At 38.1% G+C, this 23,225-nt stretch overlaps 1 protein-coding gene across 2 annotated transcripts in view; it reads right to left on the bottom strand.

Moving 5' to 3' along the window:
- The window catches only part of MSH3 (mutS homolog 3), a 177,829-nt gene that overhangs the window by 26,583 nt on the left and 128,021 nt on the right, over window positions 1-23,225 (bottom strand). For both annotated transcript variants that reach the window (XM_070412256.1, XM_070412255.1), the window contains exons 16-19: window positions 17,667-17,731; window positions 14,977-15,093; window positions 9,175-9,282; window positions 3,384-3,495 (exon numbers count right to left, since the gene is read on the bottom strand). In XM_070412256.1, coding sequence (XP_070268357.1) covers window positions 3,384-3,495; window positions 9,175-9,282; window positions 14,977-15,093; window positions 17,667-17,731 — 402 coding nt within the window. The remainder of the gene's footprint in view (window positions 1-3,383; window positions 3,496-9,174; window positions 9,283-14,976; window positions 15,094-17,666; window positions 17,732-23,225) is intronic.

Genomic DNA, 23,225 nt, shown 5'->3' with positions numbered 1-23,225 from the left:
CAAAAATAATGTTAATTTGTTTACTGCCAATTAGATATCCACTGCTGGAATCTGTTGCCAATTTTTCTACTGGGCAATCTTTTAGTTCCCTCATAGTCTTTTAAAGTATTCTATTAGTGCTAATTTAATTGGGTATATCTCCTACTAGATTAGGGACATATATCTCTTTCTTCTTTGTAAGCCTGACATCAAGAACAATACTGACACAAAATAAAGTGTCAAAATCCATAAGAACAAAATATTCATAAAATAATGCTAACAAAAAACTCATAAAAAATGCAAGATTGTGAAATGTGGAAGAAAAAGTATTCTTAAAACCAGGAGAGGAAAAGAGGGCAGAAAGTTGGCTTGTTTAGAAGCACTATAACAGGTTAATGTAATACAAAATCCAGAAAAGTGTACTTATAATTACATGGAAAAGAAACCATGCTTAAAATTACATGATTATCAAAAGCAACAATGCCATTTGACTTTTCAGAAAATTATTTACAGGGTATATCTTATAATAAACACCTTAAAAATATTTTAAATTGAGTTTTAACTCAACATAGTAAGTTCTTTTTAACACTATCCCTTTATACCCTGAAAAATAGAATGCACTTCACCATAGCAACAGTTCTATATCAACTCCTACTCAAGTTAGAAAAAGCATATGTAAAAGAATCGAATATTCTGGAATATTCCGAGATTCTTGCTGGAATACATCAGTGCATTTATTTTGTAAAAATTTAAATATAAGAGTTAAATGTTTCTTTAAAACATTCTTGTAATTAGGCGCAAAGCTATTTTAGTTTCTCAAATCTGGCTTTATTAAATAGTATAAATATATTATTTAAAAGAAAAAGGGAAAAAGGTAAAAAAGAATAAAATCAACATCAAAGATAAAAGCTTGGGATCACACTGGCTGGTGTGTTAGGGGATGGGAACAGAGACAGGAAATGATGTTTAAGTGATTTATAAGTAAAATATAAACTAAGGTACTAAATGCTATAACCATATATTTTCTCAAGAAAAGCTATACCCTACTGGTATTATGGGAACTGAAAATTCTTATGTGCACATAAACTTCCTTTAAAAGATAATAAAAGCATTAGTACTTATTAACTTGGTTTGATAAATTAAGTAATTTACAAATTCCCTAATGAGAATGAACAAGTTTATAGACATGGGGGATTGGGTAATATACTACCAAAAGTCTTTATATGATATAAAAATGTAACATTAAATTAAAAGTAATTCAAAGCATTTCCTTCCACTCACCACCCTGTGGCTAGCCAAATTCACCAGGCGCACATCTTTGTCATCCTTGCTCACAGCCCAAGATGGCTGTTATATTCCCAACCCCCCCTTATGTTCTCGGCTTCCTCCCTCTAATTTCCAGCTGCTCCTCTACATTTAAATTCTTCCGCCGTCCTCTGAAAAATTCCCAAATACTTCTACGTTTCTAACCTCATGTCAACATTTCCTTCATAACACCAGCTTAAACTGAAACCTGGCTGTTACTCCCCTGCAATTCTCTCATGTGGAGGCTGAGCTGTTTGCCACATCCTACCTCAAGTATCTCAGGGTTCAGAGGTTCTCCCATATCTGCTTCTTTAGGGCTTTACCATCTGTACTTGACCTTAGTGCAGACATCTACAAACTGCCAGGTCGCCAGTCTCCATCCCTTGATCTATGGTTATCTTGGATGATGTCAACATTCACATGGATGACCTTTCCCAAACTCTTCCCCTGATCTCACCTCCATGGCCATACCTAGGATCTTGCCCTCACCCAGAAGAACATGACCTCTGAAATCTGAAAGCCTCCCATCTCATTCTCTGATAAGACCTCTCTCACCTAACTAAGTCTACATATTAAGTCTTTGATCTCATCGCCAGATTAATTTTACTCTAAGTTGACAAAGACTCTCCTTGACCAAACTCTAGTCAGGCCTCAGATCTGTCTTATAAAAACTGCACCAGCTCTGTAAAAATCATTTCCATTACCCTCCTCACATAAGAGACCAGAACGAACAGCTCAAGGTCACATCCTTAGGATGACTCCATCTCCCCTTAAAGTGCCTGCCTGAGAAAACAGCACAGTCAGTAGATTTACTGTTCGTTCCAGCCAAAACCTGGTGATAGGCAGAAGCGCCCCAGAGTCCTCTCTTACTTCAGAAAGCTTGCAATTATAAATCCTTTCTCTGCCCCTTTGAGATATAAATCTTCCACCAAGAGCGAGTTCTCAAGGACTTGAGAATCATTTCTTTGAAATATAAACATTTCCTTCCCAGGCCCTGTTGAAGGGTATAAGCACCAGTTGCCAGTTAGTAAACCCAGACAGGTTTCACATTAACCAACCCCCTTTCCTGCTTTTCCACTTCCCTAAATTTGCTCATCACCCTCCCACCCTCACACCATCCCCCCTCCTTGTTCTCTCATTGTACCTTTAAAATGCCCAGTCACTCTGCAAATACAGAAGATGAGTTCAGCTCCTGCTGGACTCTTTACTCCATTGCAATATTACTGAACAAAACTGCCCTTATGACTTTAATTAGCATATGGCTTTCTCTCTCTCTCTCTCTCTCTCTCTCTCTCTCTTTCTCTCTCTCCCCTTCCCTCCCTCCCTCTCCCTCTCCCTCTCCCTCTCTCTCTCCCCCACTAGTTCACTTTTTCCCCCAGTTTCAATCATTCTCTGGCTAGTACAGTAGTCCCCCCTGATCCGTGGTTTCACTTTCCAGGGTTTCAATTACCCCAGATCAACCAAGGTCCAAAAATATTAAATGGAAAATTCCCAAAATAAACAATTTGTAAGTTCTAAATTGTGTGCCAGTCTGAGTATGGTGAAACTCTTACCATCCTGCTCCATCCTGTCCTGGATGTGAATCATCCCAAACTAAATTGTAATGGCCTGTCTTCCCTACTAGAACACAAGCTCTCTGAGGATAGCAGTATCTCTGCCTTGCTTACCACTCTCTGTCCTAATACTTGCTTCACTACCAGGGCTAAAAAGGCACTCCGTAAGTACATGTTAAAGGAATAGATATTTAGGATCATTAATGTTCTGTAAGACAACGCTAGCCCAAATGACAAAAATTCTCATCACTGAAATCAGCCAAAGCATCTGTGATTTTCTCACAGAATATGTGAATACAGTGGAACCCCAGACAAGGCATATAACACAACACACTAACAGAATTTGCAAAACCATGGTGTGATTCCACTCCATCAGCACTTGTGTGCATTTATAAATATAAAAAGAGCACCAATTTCATATTTTAGCTATCGCCAAAAATTAGTCCATTTAAAGCCAAAATTAAAACTTGGGTAAATTTTTATTTGGTATTTAAAAGTTCCATGTTATCAACCTTTTACTTATTTGGGGCATAATGTAGAACTTACTGACAAATTTGTACTGTTGGGAACATACTGATCCTGTTCTCCCAGCAACACGTCAATCACAGGGTGCCGGCCATTTTTTATGATGATTTTCCTTTCTTCTAGCAGAGTTGGTCTGTAAAAAGAAGCCTGTTTTAATTTACTAGGCATAGGAAATAGCCTTTAAAAATTCTCTGTAAGATAACGTGGAAAATTTCTGTGGTCAGTCTTTCAGACAACAAAACCTTAAACAAGGACTTTAGGAACATACGTCCAGAATAAGTCTTTGAGTATAAAAGTTAAATTTTTAACTATCATATAAGAATTGGGAAGACAATTGTTATAATAATAGTTCCCTAAAGTATAAACTTTAGCAGTCTTGCAATGGCTCCACTAAACTACCTTTACAAGATTCTTTTATATTTTAATTTCTGTTATCCTCTTAGATATTTTCATTAATTAAAAATTAAATTTCAAATTACTGCTACTTAAATCATTTTCAATAATAAGCATAATAAATAAAATCATATAAAATCATTCCTACATCGCCGAAACCGGTTTGGCTCAGTGGATAGAGCGTTGGCCTGCGGACTGAAGGGTCCCAGGTTCGATTCCGGTCAAGGGCATGTACCTGGGTTGCGGGCACATCCCCAGTGGGAGATGTGCAGGAGGCAGCTGGTCGATGTTTCTCTCTCATCGATGTTTCTAACTCTCTATCTCTCTCCCTTCCTCTCTGTAAAAAATCAATAAAAAATATATTTTTTAAAAAATTTATAAAAAAAAAAAATCATTCCTACATTTAGTTATTACATTAATGTTGGGACTTGGGGACAGAATGCCTTAAATTTTTCATACTCTATTTAATTAAAACATCTTTCTATGGTCTTTGGTGTCCTTTGGTACATTTTTTGATACAAAAACACTTTTTTTTTTTTTTTGCTTTGCTGGTCTTGTTTAATAAGCTTTAAATTTTTTTTTTAATCTATAGCTTTATCTATTTATCAGGTCTCAGCATTCTTTGGAAGCTGCTGCATAGATGAATGAGCTGTTCTCTGTTGCTGAATATTTAGACTGTTCAGATTTTTCCGTTTTAAGCAACACTGCAATGAACACCCTAACCTGTGTCCATGTGCCTATGTCCACATGTTTCTCTAAGCTAAAGGAAATTCCTGAAAAGGAATTTCTAAGTCAAAGGGTATGCTTTGTGTGTGTGTGTGTGTGTGTGTGTAGATAAGAATAGCTACATCAATTTCCTTCCTACCAACAGGATATGAAAGTTGACTTGTTTGTTTATAGCTTCACCTAAAGTTGGTGTTATCAATTTCTAATCTGTAATAATGTGGTAGTGAACTGCGCTATCTCACTGTTTTCATTTGCCCTCATTGACTACAAGGCTGAACATCTTTTCATCAATTTCTTAGCCATTTGTTGGTCATTTTCATCATAATACCCTGTCAATGATCTCAAGTTCTTTGACACAGAACTTTCACATATAAGTACATTTCTGAACTTACTCATAACAACAAGAAATACTACTTTCTTAAATACTTAAATTCTTCTTTAAAATATCTGGCTAACAAAACCCTAAGAATGTACACTCACATTTCATAAAAGAAAGTAACTAAAGCATCTTCTCAGTAAACAATTTGAAACCATTGGGAAGAGACATTTGTAATTATAGGAAAAGGACAGTTTCTGAATTTTAGAGTGAAGTCTAAAAATAGAACTTTTATCTAGATGGGTTGTGAATTTACTGTAAAAGAAAAAAATGAAACCATCTGTAGATATCAGTTTTAAAATAAAATCTTAGGAGCTCTGCCAAGTGAAATCAATATGTCATATTCATGACACTGACATGATTTCCCTGGAAGGTTCTCACTTAGAATAAAATTTTGAGTGATTTGCTCTGCTCTAAATCTACACTGACTTATTCTGTTGCTATCAAAATTACATAATGACAAAACACTTCCTAACAGAGTAAAAAGCAAATGATAATTCACAGAGCTGAGCGGATACACTAGGAAAGGACAGTTACAGCAAAAAAAGTATGAAAATTATACTAATGAAATCTATGGCATGGAGGAAGAACTGAGGAAATCTGGAAAGAATGCAATATTAAACTTGAATAAAATTCTTTTTACTTTATTTTATATTTTTAAAATTGCATCTGTCTCTTTTAACCGCCCCAGAGAAACAGAACATGATCTACATTAGTAAAACAGAATACAAATTGAATAGAAAGACCTAGAATGAGAACTTGTACCTGAAGTAGATAAATTGTCAATGAAAAAAAAAGATTGCAATCAATGAAACCAAATAATCCATTTGAACTAACTGCAGTAACTCAAATGCACTAAAATATTTTTAAAAAATGGAAATCTACAAAGTATAAACTTCAGATATTTAGGTTCTAGCTTAAAATACATTTTAGATAAGAGTTTCCTATTTCAGGCCTATTAACACTCAATTATATGGCTGCTAAAAGAAAAAACTGATTGCACTACTTAAAGGCTATGGCATGATTTTTCATTTAAATTTTTTTCAGGTGGATTTTTCTAAATATATGATATACAATTTTAAAATACTTCTTAGCATGTGAAATATTTCCTAAAATTGCCTTATTGATAGGTGCTTTGGAACAATCCTTTTGAGGACAAATAAAAAGTTGGGTAAAGTATAGAAAACAGTTACTTGATGGACCTGGTAACTAACAAGACAGCAAGGAATTACCAGGCCCAGATCTGGGCTAGGAGAGAGGCTCAGGGAGGGTACCTGCTGACTTCTGAGGGAAAAGCTGAGGCCGAGCACTGTGGACACCTCTGCTCTGGACTGGGACACCCAGGGGCTACACAGCAGGCATAGGAGTGCATCTGAAGTAGGAGGTGCAGTCTATGAAATGTTTGAATCGTCTCAAACTCAGATGTGGATTAGGTGATGCCAGATTGTTACACTAGTAAGTGTCTTGAGATGCCTAATAAAAGCAAAGGTGACTCTTTCCGAAGAAATACATCATCAACTTATTTCTATAAGTGATTTTGCAAATACAATACCAAAGAGTAATCAAAACAATCAGGCATTCAATGAAATTATTCAATGAAAATGAGCAGAAGCAAAAGACAACAGAAACAGACTCACAAGGATTCCAGATATCTAAATTATCAGACACAGACTTTGAGATAACGATGCTTATTGTGTTATAAAAGACAAAAGATTGAGAACTGACAGAGAACTAAAATTAATTTTTTAAAATAATAAATTATTATGGGAATGGAAAATACAACCCTTAAGTTCAGATATTTTTATTAAACATAAATTTTTTTTTTACTATACTTAATTCTTTCTAATTTTTGAATAATTAAACATCTTTTGATAGTAATAGTTACTATTTACTAAGTGCTTATCATTTGCCTGGTCCTGCTTAGAAGTTTCATACATCTTTATCTCATTTAATCTACACAACATCTTCAAGATACAGGCATTATTTTGTCAATGCAGAAGCTGAGCATCAGAGAGGTTAAGTAACTTGCTTAAGGTCAGATGTTAAATAACCAAGCTGGTATTCAAAACCCCATGCCTGTCTGATCCAAAACCTACACTCTGAAGGACTTGCCTCAAATAGAGATTCAAGTTTCCCTTAGCTAGTCAAGGGGCCTCTGATATATCTACTGGAAGATGTCAAAAGAAGAAGGGGAAGCATCAAACTGAAAAATCCGGGACCAAATAGTAGATACTCTAAAAATGTCTGTTAATTTTCTGATGAGTCTAGGAATTAATCACATAGTTATACAGTGATGTAATAAGATCTATTTTTACTCCTCAGAGTTTCTGCTAAAACTACATCTCTATAAAGAATTTCTACAACTTTAAGATTTATCCCATTTACTAATTCCTAACTTTACTTCTCATGCCTTTATATGGATATATAAAACTTAAATAAGAGTACATGCCTAATTAGTGACAGAGGGTGGACTAGAACCAGGCCTACGGACAACAAAGCTGGATTCTGATGACTATATCACACTGAAAATTACATTTATGTGTAATAAATAATATGTATGTTTAGGTGTACATGTAAATATACACACACACTTCCATGGGAAGAGCGTTATCTGAACACACGCTAAGTGCACAGGCTGTAGCCAGTCCTCTGCTTAACTCAGAAACAGAGTCCACTAGGAAAAATCTGCCTCACAAACCTTTGCAACAAGAAAGGACTCCTACTAACATTGCAATACCTAAGAAAGCAAGCAATGAAGGCAGACTCTTACTCTTTCAGAACTAGATTCAGCTAGAGTAAATTTATGTATCTCATTCTTATACATGATTAATAGACTATAACTTTTCCCCATATACTGCACAGCAAAGTTTCAATTCTAAAATGCCTACAGTAAACTGATTATGCAAATCTTTTTTGTTTGGCTCCTCTGGTGTGACAAGAAATTAGGCAAAAATGCAAATGAAAAGATCCTATTTTAAACAAAACGATTGTGCCTGACACTGTAGGTACACTCCACATATAAACAGTCAGCAAAACACAATGAAACAAAACAGCAAACTGAGTACATTCCGAATCTATAAATGGCATAGCCAACTCCTTCAACTTTCCTCCCACAAATAAATAAATGCTTTACATTTAATAAAAATATATTTTTGACTTCCACTATGGATACTATGCTAGATGTAGAGGACATTTAAATGTTAAAAAAAATATATTTGATACAATCTAGAGAGGAAACCAAGATATGAAGGAAGTATGGACAGCAAAACATACCTACTAATGTTCAGTGTGCCACAAGCACTGATAGACAATATTTCCTCTGTTTTCTTTTTAGTCCTCACAATAAGCCAGCAAGTTAAACAGTCGCTGTTTCTTAGATGAAAAAACTGAGGCTTTGAGCCACAAAGCCACTGAATATTTGTGCCCCCCTCCCATATTCACATATTGAAACCTAACGTCTAATGTGACGGTATTAGGAGGTGGTTACGTCCTAAGGGCAGAGCCCTCATGAATGGGCCAGTGCTCTTATAAGAGGCCCAGAGAGCCCATGTAGGGAACAGCCCACCAGAGACCCAGAGAGCCACCAGCACGAAATTCCGGCCTAGAGGTCCCACAGGAGTAGGCCTAAGCACAGAGCGCCAGCGGAAGTGGAGCCCCCACAGAGAACCCCCATAGGGATGGGCCCAGACACAGAGCCACCATGGAGACAGAGCCACGGTGACTCCTGGAAACCTAAATCACTGCCCATGGGAACAGGGTCTGAAAGGCAGGACCCACCTCCTACCAGCCCGCAACCCCCAATCCCAGTGGGCCTGGAGGACAGAGAATTGAGGGAAAAGATTGGCTCAAGCTTAAGGTTTGGGACTTAAGGAAGAGCAATTTGAGAGCAGTAGGGAGCAACTTACCTCAGAATGACTCATACCTTGAGTGTCACCCATATCTGATTTAGATATTTAAATGAGACTTTTATAATTATAAGGTTAAACATACTAGTACTATACCAAGTGTTCAAGGCAAAGCTAACAAATGAAAGGATTGTACTTTTGTAAAAATGTCACCCACATAAACTTAAAAATTGAAATATATAATACTCACCTCTAGAGTTATCATGAGCATCTGCTTTCATTGTGTTCAGTGATAGAGTGAGCAAGAGAGGAATTTAATTTTAAATCAAGCTCTATGTGTATAATTTTCAGCTTTACCAAGAGTCCAACATATTTGAGTAATTTTAGTATAAAAACACTAAAATTGATAGAACAATGCCTTCTGATCTAAAGCACTGAAATTGGGGGGATGAAAGGGCAGGGAGTATATTACCTGCAGTAGTCTCCTTGCTTAGCAACCTTGGCCAGGGAGAAAATGCAGTCAATAGCTGCTAGGTGATGTACTGCTGTACACAAAGATTGATAATGTTCACCGAAATTCCTACAGAAGCAACAACAAGAAGGTGAGCAAAAATGATTTCTTAGCACCTTATTACCTAAGATAAGCTAAAACAAAATAAACAGTCATAACTAGCAGCTAAGAGAGATGAAAATTATATGGAACTACTTTTCCTATTTAATATAATAATTTGATTACTGGCGCTTCTTTTTGTTTCATTTGGATAGAATTGTATATTTTAAAAACAGCTTCTATACAAAAAATGTCTACTATTAACACCATTATTGCACATTTCATCTCACCATGACATTACAGCTTAGAAATAATTAACACAGATGTAGCAATCATTTTCATTTAGTTTTAATATCATCATGAACGACCCAGATGGGTCAGCTTCCTTTTGTGCTTCTCTTCATAGCATCATCCAAACTAGAAATAGCAGTTTCAATGTCTTTCACACTGAATTGGAAGCTTCTCCATGGTGGAGTTCATGTCCATCTTAACTATCATTATATCCCTAACATCCAGCCCATAACCTTGTCATAATCTTGAAGACAAGAAGAAAATGACTTTTCTCAGTGATCTGCTATTATCTTATTAAGAGTGCATAGAGAAATTTACTTTCAGATTTGTTTTTTAAAAATAACAGTCATTGCCTCAAATCTTTGGCTAATTAAATAGCTAGGCCCTAACCGGTTTGGCTCAGTGGATAGAGCGTCAGCCTGCGGACTCAGGGGTCCCAGGTTCGATTCCGGTCAGGAGCATGTACCTAGGTTGTGGGCACATCCCCAGCAGGGAGTGTGCAGGAGGGAGCTGATCGATGTTTCTCTGTCATCGATGTTTCTAACTCCCTATCCCACTCCCTTCCTCTCTGTAAAAAAATCAATAAAATATATTTTTTAAAAAAAATAAATAAATAACTAAATAAATAAATAGCTGGTGGTCTAGAAGCTTAAAGGACTCTTTATTGAAAGACTTATTCAGAAAAAATATGGGAATGTACACAGGTTCCTTCTCTCTCTCTGGCCCGATCTCTCTCACTCACTCTCTCTCTCTCTCTCTCCCTCTCTCTCTTAATTTGTCCTGTTATCTCATAGCACAGGTATCCCTTACATCCTTTTAAAGAATTACTCCCCAAAAGACATAAGCATTCAGTATAATACTGCTCTTAAAATAGATTGCTCTATTGTATGGTGGGTTATAGGAACTTTGAGATGCAGTCTGTTTGCTTCTTAAAAACAAAGGGTTTTAGAGTGCTTGCTAGCTTGAAAAGGCCACCAGATTAAGCTGCTGCATGACCAGTTATTCTTATATTATCACTATATTGATTTTTTAGAATCTGTAATTTCTGATTTTTTTCTTGTAGCATTAGAATAACGTATTATATGTAAACGACCTTTTTCAGATACTAAAAACATTTTAAGTATCCAGCTTTACTTTTGTGTTAACTATTTGTGAATTAAAAAGTGTATTTACAGCATATTTTATACTTCTCTGAGTACACAGAACGTAATGAACACATTTTGCCTATTTCTCACTGAATTAAAGTGCATCAAAACAAACAACATGAATCCCACTAACAGTGGTAAGAGGCTGTGCTAAATCCCAAACACAAAGGCGACTGGCGCCTGGGAGCAGACAGGCGGCGCTCAGCTGCCACCTTAAAATGCCTCTTAGTTTTGAAGATGCCGCGTGCTGCGTGAACCTAACACCCCTGGTGCACTTGCCCAGGGTTACGCCTCGTCCTTCCTAGTTGGCGTCAGTTTTTGATCAGACCATTCCTCCACCCGCTGGACTGTGCCCATGCTGTCCCCGTTTCATTACTGACCCGTCGGGTCGTCCTATTCTGGCACTCTCTCTTTTGCCAGAGAGCAGCCCCACGTGATGTTTCTGCTCTTGCCTCTCTGGACATGAGTATCAAAGGACCTTTGACATTAAAAAAAACAGTCCATTTTCTCTTCCTCTCACTCCATCCTTCTCAGGTCTTGTCACCACAACTCTAACTTGCTAATACACAGCAGCCTTAGGGTGAGGGTAACCGATGACATGAAATGAGTGACACAGTTATCGGTGGAGACCATTTCAGTTAAAAAATAGTAATAAAAAGGCAGGGAGGCATAAGGTGACTATTTTGATATGGACAACAATGTTTTTTCTCACATCAATTATATTAAGATGTGAATAAAATAAAAAATGATCATAAACCTCAAACATCATCATCATGATAACTCTTATGAAGCCTTGTTTGACTTCTTGGTCTTTGTGCATTTTCTATACTTTGCCAAATTTCTAAAACACTATTCATACTTCGAAAACGACAATATGAAAATTGGGCAATTCGGATAACAATCTGATAGACTGGGTTTATGTCACAACAACATGCAGCTTGACAGCTAAGCCACCAGCCAGCTTAAGGAGGAAGCCAAAGCACTGCAATTTAATCTCTGGTCAGAAGACACTGCTGGTCCGTAGAGGGCAGATTAAAACACTCGGGTTCTAAAGCCGTTACGGCAGTTTACCATCAGGTGCTGCTCAATGATACCTGAAGTTAATAAAAATGGAAAATATTTTATTTTTTATTTGTGCTACTGTATGAAAGATATTATAATTCAATTTTTAAAGACTATGCAATTGAGAAGATTATTCAATATCCACAGCCTATCTTCTAGAAGGGACTTTTTTTGAGAGAGGGTCCCATTCATAGAATTTCTTCCAGTCTTTATTTCTTGCAATATTTTAATCAAAAGTAATATGACCAATGCACAACAGTTAGTATCTCAGTAAGAGACAAATACACTTGTAATAGCTGGTATTCAATCCTCTGATGTCAGGTTCGTGAATGTTTTAAATGACATCATATTCACACCATCTGGCGCCTCGATTAACAGTGCACATAACAATCAACGCTGTTCTCAAGTGGGAGCTCTAGCTGCAAATGCTCGTAACTATATTTCAGCCAGTATTCTTTTTCAGATAAAAACTTTAATGTATTTTTCTCATTTTGAAAGTAATATATGTACTAGTATATTACATAAACTTCTGAAATCATTACTAGTATTTACAAAGTAAATTAAAATATCCAGAAACCTTTCCATTCAGAAATAATCAGGTGATATTTGAGACTCTGTGTGTGTGTGTGTGTGTGTGTGTGTGTGTGTGTGGTGTGTGAATAGACATTTCTCCAAAGAATATAAACAAATGGACAATAATCATATTAACATAAGCATATATATTTGATTGTTTAAAATATAAAAATTTGGATGCTGTGCCTATATGTGAATTTTCACATACAGAACTGTATCATACTTCAATACTGTTTTGCACACTTCACTTAATATGTCATGAGTATCATAATCTCCTGTTATGTCATATTTAATGTTGGCTCACTCTGAGCAGTTTCTCACTTGCAACAGATGGTATAATGCAAGCAGATTCTCCTGGGTGAACTTGACAGAACAGCCCAGAAAGAGGGCTGACACAGTAAGAAAGGTTTGAGGTCATGGTTTGGTGTATTAATAAAAGGGAACAGGAGAGGCAGGGGCCAATCAAAGATATTTAGGAAGGAAAAGAGACAAACGGGAATTTGATAAGAAATAAAGGGAGAAGGAAGAAAAGCAATCGAGGAGAAGGGCCCCATTTTTAACCGGGAGACTGAGCCTTCTCTAGTCTAAAATAATGACAAGGGAGAACGTAACCGAATTTATCAAGTCATGTATACTATGACTAGAATGAATATGACTTACATCATCAAATCCCAGAACCCTAGGATGTGGCCCTGGAAGCTTGAAGGAAGTAATTGTAGTCCAATTTTCATGTTCTCAGTGATACTACTAAGGGAAAAGCCAAGAGAACTGAGATTCAAGGGCCCTGAAAACCCTTAAAATGGGAAATTGCAAGTAAATAGAGAAAGGAACTGAATAAACCAAATTTCTGTTCCTGGATGCAAGACTCTGAGTCAAGATAACCTCAAAAGACTCAGGATAATAAATTAGAATCTCTTTCTGACCCTATAATTGAAGACTTCCCTGGGCAAAAAGAAAGACAAACCTTTTAAAAACTGTCCCATAATATCTCTTTGGTTCTTTTTTTCCCCCCCACTTGTCAGATTGGTTACTTTAAATATATATAAAGTCCCTGGAGGAACTTGCTGAATATTTGCTGTTGAAGTTTTTAAAGAGAACGACCAAGAGAGATTTTTGTTTAGAGAGGTGCCTACGGATTGACCTTGGGCAGGCTTGACAGCCTGAGGGCAAAGGGTACAGATGCCACTATCAGGCACCCTGGTTTGAATCTGTGCTCCAATCCTTAACCTATAAGCTACTTCATATTTCTGCATCTCATTCTATTTGTTTTTAAATCGAGGGTGACAAATCTTAACTCAGAGGGCTCTTGTGAGGAATAACGAGCGAGTATGTATTAAAGTGCTTAGATGAGTGGTGGTTTAGAGCCAGCGCCTACGGACTCATGAAAGTCATTTGTGCACATCTCTTCCCAGCTCCTGTCCACGGTAGCTTAAAATCAGTCATGGTGAAAATATTTACACTGCAGGAATCGGCAAACCCCACAAGCACTACTACTGTTCAAGAGAGCTGGCTGTTAACCATTTACCAACACACTACTGACTTCAATGTGTCAGCATGAACAATGACTATTAATAAATCCAGAATATAACATATTCTTTAAGGCAACGGCAAACACTCTTCAAAAGAAATCTCGTATTATAAAAGACAAAAAGGTGGGGAACCTTTTTGTTTTTCACAATTCTAGATTCAAATAGACTAAAGAAATAACATAACCAAATGCAATGTACAAAAGTTGATAAGATCTTTCATTTAAAAATTTGAGGGAGTTAACTAAATATATTCTTAAATTAATATTAAATTTCTGCCCAGCTAGTGTGGCTCAGAAGTTGAGCATTGACCCAGGAACCAAGAGGTCACCACTTCAATTCCCAGTCAGGGCCCATGGCCAGGTTGCAGGCTTGATCCCCGGTGCGGGGCATGCAGGAAGCAGCTGATCGATGATATTCCTCTCTCATCGATGTTTCTATCTCTCTCTCCCTCTCCCTTCCCCTCTCTCTAAAAAAGTCAATAAAAACATATTTTTAAATTAATTTTAAAAATATATATTAATTTTTCTTAGGTATGGTAATGGTATTAAGATTATATAGCAGCATATCCTTATTTTTAGAAAATGTATGCTTAAATATTTAGGGGTGAAGTGTTCTGATATCTGAAACTTACTTTCAAATGTTTCAGGGGAAAAAGCGTATGAGAGATATAAGACAAATACGGCAAAAGATTAACGCTTTTAGGTTAACCTTCAGGGTACATAGGTATTCATTTCAACTATCCCACAGATTTAAATTTTTTCAAAATAAAAAGTTAGGGAGGAAACAAAACAATTAACCCACACTTGTCCAACTCTGAAAATGTTAAGCCTTTATATAAGAAAAGTCAACAAAGTCCAAGGTAGAATTTCAAAAAGATGACTCTACTAAACATCCTTAGAAACAAAATGTTAGCACAGTAACAATAGAGTATATTTGGTCTCTCGTCAAAGACTAAAATGAGCTTACATTTCAATGGATTAAAAATAAAATCAGAGGACACATGTACTCAACTATTTTATGGCAGGTCACAAGCAGTAATCCCTACTTTTCTTTTTGATGGAAAGATTTTTCCGGTCTATTTCTCATAGCAAAAAGTCATATTATGTTTTTCATTGTAAACTCACTCTAGAAAATCAAGCCATTCAGCATTGCAGTCAAGGACTAGCTGCTCCCGGAGCTGATTCAGATGTCTGTAATTTTCTACAATAAAAGGAGAGTGGAAGCGGCTCACAGCTTTTGTGCTAAAAGAGGGGAAAACATAAATAGGAAATCAAGGTTACTAAAAAATCAGTAATGCCATCTCTTCACAAAATTAAAGTAGTTATTTATTATTCTCTGATGAACCTTGAAAGTAAATAGCTGTAAACAGAATATTCTTTAATTATGGCCCTGAACTCTGGATTCCAAAGATCGTTGTTGTAAATAAAGTACTTGGAGTCCACAGGACTTTGTTCAGGAAGCTTTTAAAATGCATTTTAAATTATATCGATATGGCAAAGTCAAAGTTTAGAATTTTCATTTCATAAGCAGAAAGCTTTTTCTTTAAATTATACTAAATGAAAATGTTTGCTTTAAAAAAAAAAAAAAAAGATCAGAAGCAAATATGGCAAAATAAGTTCTGCCAAAGATGGAAAGTGGATACATTGGTGAAGGCCATACTAGTCTTTATATTTTATACTTTTCTGTGTCATTAAAGCATTTCCATGAAAAAAAAATAAAGCATTACAAAAATAGCAATGCATAAATTCAGGAAGCAAAGAGGAGTTCTTCGTGGTCTAACTGTAGATGCATGGTGACCCTGGATGGGAAGAAATACCCTGTGCTCCTCCTCTGGGCTTGCGTATAATCTCTGCTTCTTCAAGAAGCTGTAGAGCACATTAGGGGATGCCGTGGGTCCCCAGTCAGAGAATCTGGGCCAAGGCCCCAACTCTGCCACTTACTATATGACTTTGGGCAAAAATAACTGACCTCTAACCATCAATTTCCTCATCTATAAAATGGGCATAATAACAGCATCTACCTCACAGGTACTGTTGAAAGGATCAACTAGATAGAGGTTAAGAGTATCTCTGTCATTAGTATCAATGTTAGGACTTGTTCTGTGGTGGTCGTGGTGGTTGTTACTGCTGTTGATATTATTACTATAATGAGACCTTCACAAAGAAAAGGTCAGGGTTGAGTGATAAGCAAGTGATGACAGAATGTATTCTGACCTTTGCTCCCCACTCCTGCAATACGCTGTCATAGTTATCTTTAATGTGGCAAGTTACTGGACTAGGGGTAACCCTTTCAGATTAAAATCTGACCAATGCTACTTTAATCTATCCCTGTCAGGACTCCAATGGCCAAACAATAGATAAAAAATGATAATGAAGCTTCCTCAAACTATCTTATTTATTCATTCAATTTACATCACTGCAGGTTCAAAAGTTGCTGGCACGGATTTATGCTTTGTCTGTTGCTTTTAAATTAGCTCATCTAGATTTTTATGCAAATATATTTATCATAGCTTTCTCTTCTGACCAAATTTCAGTTACTGTTCTACATAGACTAACATGATTTTTAGCCATTTCTCTTCATAAAGCATATTTCCATTCATTAGCTGTAGTACAGGACAAAAGTAAATAAAGGAAAAAATGCCTGCAAGAAGAAAACAATACCCCCTAAAATTAACAACAGTCAAATATCAATTATAGCTTCTGGTAACATGGGGGGAGAGGGGGAGAAAGATGGTATTTAGAGCTAAGAAACCCATAATTGTATCTTCAACATCCTTTGATAGTGGCAATTGATAATAGTTTTTTTTAATTACAATACTAAATTAATAACCATCCACACATCATGTCAAGATTTTTTTCCAGTCTTAACAGAGTTCCTTCATACCACCACCAGCTATAGCCAATCTTCTACTATCTAAAGCAAATGTAACATTTTCATCTCAAATTCATGCAAGCATATTAATAACAGTAGCAATAAATATTCCATAAAGCACAGGGGATTAATCCTCTTGGGGGTTAATGCCTAACCAAGGAAAAAACGCAGTCTCAATGCAGTCCTCTAATTTTGTTTTTGATTAATTTATTTTCATCAATTTATGATGTAACTCACAGAAAAGATTTAATGAACTATTACAACTATGTGCCGTGGAAAGCACAGAGAATAAAGAAATGCAGAGCTTAGGGAAGTAGAAAATGGGATTTCAGCTTCATAAAAGAAATGTCAGGTATGGCATTCATCAAGAAGTTCAAGCAGCCGAAACCGGTTTGGCTCAGTGGATAGAGCGTCGGCCTGTGGACTGAAAGGTCCCGGGTTTGATTCCGGTCAAGGGCATGTAACTTGGTTGCAGGCATATCCCCAGTAGGAGATGTGCAGGAGGCAGCTGATCGATGTTTCTCTCTCATCGATCTTTCTAACTCTCTATCTCTCTCCCTTCCTCCCTGTAAAAAATCAATAAAATATATTAAAAAAAAAAAAAAAAAAAAGTTCAAGCAACCAAATTAGTCTTATAATTAAAGGTCCCTCAACTTTTTTCTCTCACGTGTTTAAAGTGCACTCTGACGTATAAAAATAGAAGAGTAATTTACAAAACAAGAAAACAAATGTTTACAAGTAAAATGCCCTTAGGAAAAAAATGTTTTAAAATTCATGATAAAAAGAATGAAAAATAATTTTTCTTTGGTTAAAGCTCCATTAAAAAAAATGGTAAGAATTGCTTTTTATGAAAAGGATGTGGTTATTATTAGTCATTAGCACACAGATATATAAAAGACATTTTAATTCATGTTAATATAAAGATATATATTATCAAACCTACCTTCCAACTTTAATCCAATCAGTTGGTATACAAGCTACAGCAGAGTTCTTTATTTCAATCATAAACTAAAACAAATATAAATAAAAATTAGATTTTTAAATGATTAACCATTATATTTTAAAGCTTCCTCAATAAATATTATTCTAAACAAATAAATCCAGTATTATTCTCGGGAGAGTTTATATAAGTCCATACAATCAAATATTATTAACTGTGGTTCCAATATTGGAGATAAAGTACAATTTGTATTGAGCCATAAGTTTGTAACAGAGGAGATAATTTGACACGTTAATGTTTATAACATTGTTTTGTGCATACTACAAATGGTGATTTTTTTCATCAATGACCTATTTCGTTTATTAGTACCCACTTACGTTAGAAAGTCTATTACTTGGTAAAAATACTGAATTTCTAAGTACAGATGTTCAATTATTGGATGTTATACAAGTATGAGATATGGTCCCTCCTCTATTCTGAACAGAAGAGGATTTATTATAATAGCTTTTATCCAAGGAACCTGAGTCCTCTAAAAGTATCCTCATAAAAAAAGCACTGACTTCCCTAATTATTAAGGAAGATAATTCTCCCCATGAGTGCTTCAAGTTATATAAACTATATCTTTATAGATCCAACTGTGGTCTACAAGACAGCTTTTCTGAAATCAGCCAAAAAGCAAGTGAAATCAAGTTCTCTCACACCTTTCATTTTTAGCATTCATTATAGATCATCTCATCTTCCTGCCCCCATTCCTGTATTATTGCTATGAAATTCAATATTTTATTCAAATAAATAAACCTATTTTGTACAGGATGGAACCCAGAAGCTCTGTGGCCACCACTAATTTTGAGATGGCTATAGGAACTTTTTTACACTAATTAGTTTTATAACATTTGGGGTACTTATAATCTGCTTATTATTAACTAAAGGCCCAGTGCATGAAATTTGTGCACGGGTAGGGTCCCTAGGCCTGGCTGGCGATCAGGGCCAATCGGGGCCTTCTGGCTGCTGGCCAGGGCCTTCCTTCCCTGGCTGCCAGCTACCAGCCGGGGCCTTCCTTCATTCTGCGCTGCCCCCTGATGCTCAGCGCACATCATAGTGAGCGATCGAACTCCCGGTCTCCCGGTCGAACTCCCAAGGGGACACTTTGCATATTAGCCTTTTATATATACATAGATAGTATCAGCCTGGCTCTTGAGTTTACTTTTTTAATAACAGAAACATTGTAGCTTTTACATTAATTATACTACCAATTAATAGTCAATTTTAAGAAATTTTTTTCTTAGCAAAAAATTTTTAACTAATCATGTCCTCTTGTTTAAAGAGGAATTAATAAGTTCAAATCTGCCATACCAAGTTAAACAGTTAAGAGTGAAGAGTCCAAAAAAGTCCACTTTGGCTACAAAAAGTGAGGGGGAAAAAACATAAAATAAATATCATGGATAGGAATTATAAAATCTCTTTAAAACTATGCTAAAAAAAATTCTGGTTAAATATTATTTTTAAATGTTCTATAAGAAGACATATCGGTCTTTTGATAAAATAATTCTGGGAAGAGTTATTTATGCCAAAAGTAAACCAAAATTTTGGGAACATATTGGATCACTAACATTCAGGAAGGACACATTTAGATCAAAATGACTAACACAGAGCTCCATGGCGGTGACGAAGGGTGGTAAAAATTTTGAAAAGAAGCCCAAACTGCTTCAATGAGGTCACTGGGCAGCCAGCTAGGTAAGTACATAATTTGAAGTAATTGGCCATGACAACGCTGGATTCAAATCTGTGTCTTATACACATTACAAACCACTACAGGTCACAGCCCCTTGGAGCAGCTTATGAACAGTTTGGAGCATAACCCTTCAGTCAGTAAGTATCCAGGGTGTACCCTAAGGAGCACAGCCCCGCCAACAAGCCACACGCTGAACCAATACAGATGCAAGACAGAGTGGGAGTCAGGAGAGCCCACGTGGTCCTGCTGCTTGTTAAGCTCCTGGGCCACTTCCTCAGGAGCTTTTATATATACACTAGAGGCCCGGTGGACAAAAATTTGTGCACTGGGGGGGGAGGGAGGGTCCCTCAGCCCGGCCTGTGCCCTCTCACAGTCTGGGACCCCTCGGGAGATAACGACCTGCTGGCTTAGGCCTGCTCCCGGGTGGCAGAGGGCAGGCCCAATCCCTAGGTGCAGCCCCTGGTCGGGCTCAGAGCAGGGCCGATTGGGGAGTTGGGGCGCCGCCCCCTGTCATGCACAGAGCAGGGCGGATCGGGAGGTTGCGATGCCACTCCTAGTCATGCTCAGGGTAGAGCCGATTGGGGGGTTGGGGCACCGCCCTCTGTCACACTCAAGGCAGGGTCAATGGGGAGGTTGCGGTGCCACCCCGTCATGCACAGAGCAGGGCCGATCAGGGGGTTGGGGCGCTGCCCCATGTGACTCACAGAGCAGGGCCCATCAGGGGGTTGGGGAGCTCCCCCCTGTCATGTACAGAGCAGGGCTGATCAGGGGGTTGGGGCACCGCCCCCTGTCACACACAGAGCAGGGCGGATCAGGGGGTTGGGGCACTGCCCTCTATCATCCACAGAGGAGGGCCGATCAGGGGGTTGGGGCGCCACCACTGTCACACTCAGAGCAGGGCCGATGGGGAGGTTATGGCTCTACCCCGTCACACACAAAGCAGGGCCCGTGGGGGGGGTTGGGGTGCCGCACCCTGTCACACACAGAGCAGGGCCAATTCAGGGGGTTTGGGCGCTGCACCCTGTCACACACAGAGCCACAGGGTGATCAGGGGGTTGGGGAGCTCCCCCCTGTCATGCACAGAGCAGGGCTGATCAGGGGGTTGGGGCACCTTCCCCTGTCACGAACAGAACAGGGAGGATAGGGAGGTTGTTGCCCCGCCCCCTGTCACACACAGAGCCGCAGGGCAATCAGGGGGTTTGGTCGCTGCCCCCTGTCACGCTGATCCCGGTGCCGGGAGGCCTCGCAGCTCCGCTGATCCTGGTGCTGGGAGGCATATTACCCTTTTACTATATAGGATAGATGCCTGGTGCATGGGTGGGGGCCGGCTGGTTTGCCCTGAAGGGTGTCCTGGATCAGGGTGGGGGTCCCAACTGGGGTGCCTGGCCAGCCTGGATGAGGGGATGATGGCTGTTTGGAGCTGGTCACACCCCCTTCAGGGTGGGGGTCCCCACTGGGGTGCCTGGCCAGTCTGGGTGAGGGGCTGAGGGCGGTTTTCAGGCTGGCAGGTGACTGAAGCTCCCAACCTGTCCTTTTTTTCTTTTTTTTTAATTCTGGGCCAGCTTTAGCTCTGAGGCTTGGCTCCAGCTCTGAGGCCTCAGCTGCTGAAAGCAGGTATCTGGTTTGTTTGGGTTCTATAATTGTAACACTGTTGTGGTCCTGCTCACTCCAGCTCTGAGATCCCAGCTGGCTGAAAGCAGGGATCTGTGTTTGTTCTATAATTGAAACAATGTTGCGGTCCTGCTGGTTGAAGCCCGGCTGGCTGAAAGCAGGTTTCTGGGGTTTTGTTTAGCTTCTATATTTGTAACAATGTTTCAAACTGCAAGCTCAGAGGCCGGCAGCCGCAGGAGGGGAACGTTGGCTTCCTCCGTCACTGAAGCAAGCAAGCCTCCTGTTAGCTTCAAGCTGCCTGGCCTGTGGGAATCGGGCCAAAACTGCCTCTCCGACATCCCCTGAGGGGTCCCGGATTGCGAGAGGGCGGTTCTCGGGTGACGCACCCTGGAATCGGGCTCCCTCTTCTCTGGTTCCAGGTGCGTCACCCGAGAACTGCAGTTGCCAAGTCACCACAGCTTGGCAGCTCCTGCATTGAGCATCTGCCCCCTGGTGGTCAGTGTGCATCATAGCTACTGGTCGAATGGTCGGACAGTTGCTTAGGCTTTTATATAGATAGCAGATTTTCCCTCTTCTCCACTGATTATGGAAGAAGAGATTCACTACTGCCTTTTATAAACATTCTAAGAATGGGCAGAGAGGCCTTTTTTTTAAAAGCTTTTGTTGTTAAAGAAAAGAAAACCAACTGAAATGGAAAGTAACATATATTTCAGAAATCTTAGAGAGTTCTCACAGCAACTTTCCCTGCTCTATGGTTCCTGAATGTTTCTTAGATGTTGCTGTGAGAAATCTGTCTTGATTTAGCAATCTTTCAGATGCTTCTCCTGGACCCAATGCTGTCTTGGGTAAGTGTCAGATGATGTTACTCAAACTATAGCCTGTGGTATCACTGGGTTGGCATCATTGCGAAGTTTGCTGAAATTCTCAATTCATCCCAGAAACTGCTTTCTGTTTTCTCCAACACCACACTTACCCCAACCCTCCCCCCTTTTCTTTCTCACCCGCTCTTAAGAATTTTCAACTGTTGTTTTTTTGTTTTTTAATGTAGAAGTAAGATTTAACAGAGAATGCTTTCCACATCTTAAATACACTAAGCAGATATTTGGATGTGCTGTATGCTATAAATTAATGCATTTTTTCTAAAGATTTTTCTCTCAAATTTCTTTTCTTTTCCTTAAGAATATATAATATTGTCCTGACTGGTTTGGCTCAGTGGATAGAGTGTTGGCCTGCGGACTTAAGGGTCCCAGGTTCGATTCCAGTCAATGTGCTTGCAGGCACATCCCCGGTAGGGGGTGTGCAGGAAGCAGCTGATCGATGCTTCTCTCTCATCGATGTTTCTAACTCTCTTTCCCTCTCCCTTCCTCTCTGTAAAAAATCAATAAAATATATATTTTTAAAAAAAGAATAATAATATTTATCAATATTACAGCAAATTTAAATATCACTCCATATCCACTCCATGTTTAATTCAAGGTTAAGAGAGAATTCTCTGTATACATAAAATATGACAGAGGTCATAACAGAAGCAGTGAACTATGTAAAGCTATATAAGTTTCTGCTTTCATTATTTCCTTATAAACAAATACTTTCAGAGTCAGAGACACTAAGGCACCATAGTCAATAAGGCTTAAAATTCTAATGAGTATACAAAAACTGGGAACAGGTGAAAATGAATGTTGTCGAAAGTAACCCTGGCTTGACAGTCTATTTACCTATTTAAATATCCATGTACCATTTGCACTGCTATAAACAGGTTTATAAAGATTATTACAAAAGTTATTGTACAGAAGTAAAACTTCAGACAGAAAAGAAGGGTATAAAATAGAAGCACATGTATATAAAATAAGGGTTTTCCTCCCCTTCTCCCTCACTGATCAGAAGTAATCATATTTGATGAAGTTTGTTCTTAGTCCTTTAAGTATCTCAAAATAATTTGCTGATATACCCTTTTGTACAAATTTTTAACAGAATTTGATTATAACAATGCCGACTAGTTAGACTTCATTTGGTGTTTATTTAGAATCACTAATTCTCAAAAATGTCATAGAAGTGATTCTACATTAATTTGTACTATTAAAATTCAAATAGTAGGAGGTTTTTAAAAACCAATGAGATTCCATTCTACTGTTAATAACTAAGAAATTTCTCACCTCAAATTCATCACTGAAAATCTATCTTAGTGAGATAGGTTTACGAGGTTAAGTGAAGAATAAGAT

Source organism: Myotis yumanensis, unplaced genomic scaffold (assembly GCF_028538775.1).
Source record: "Myotis yumanensis isolate MYYU_CA2020_CCGP unplaced genomic scaffold, mMyoYum1.0.hap1 SCAF_4, whole genome shotgun sequence".
Taxonomy (NCBI): Eukaryota; Metazoa; Chordata; class Mammalia; order Chiroptera; family Vespertilionidae; genus Myotis; species Myotis yumanensis.
This window is presented reverse-complemented; position numbering and strand designations above follow the sequence as displayed.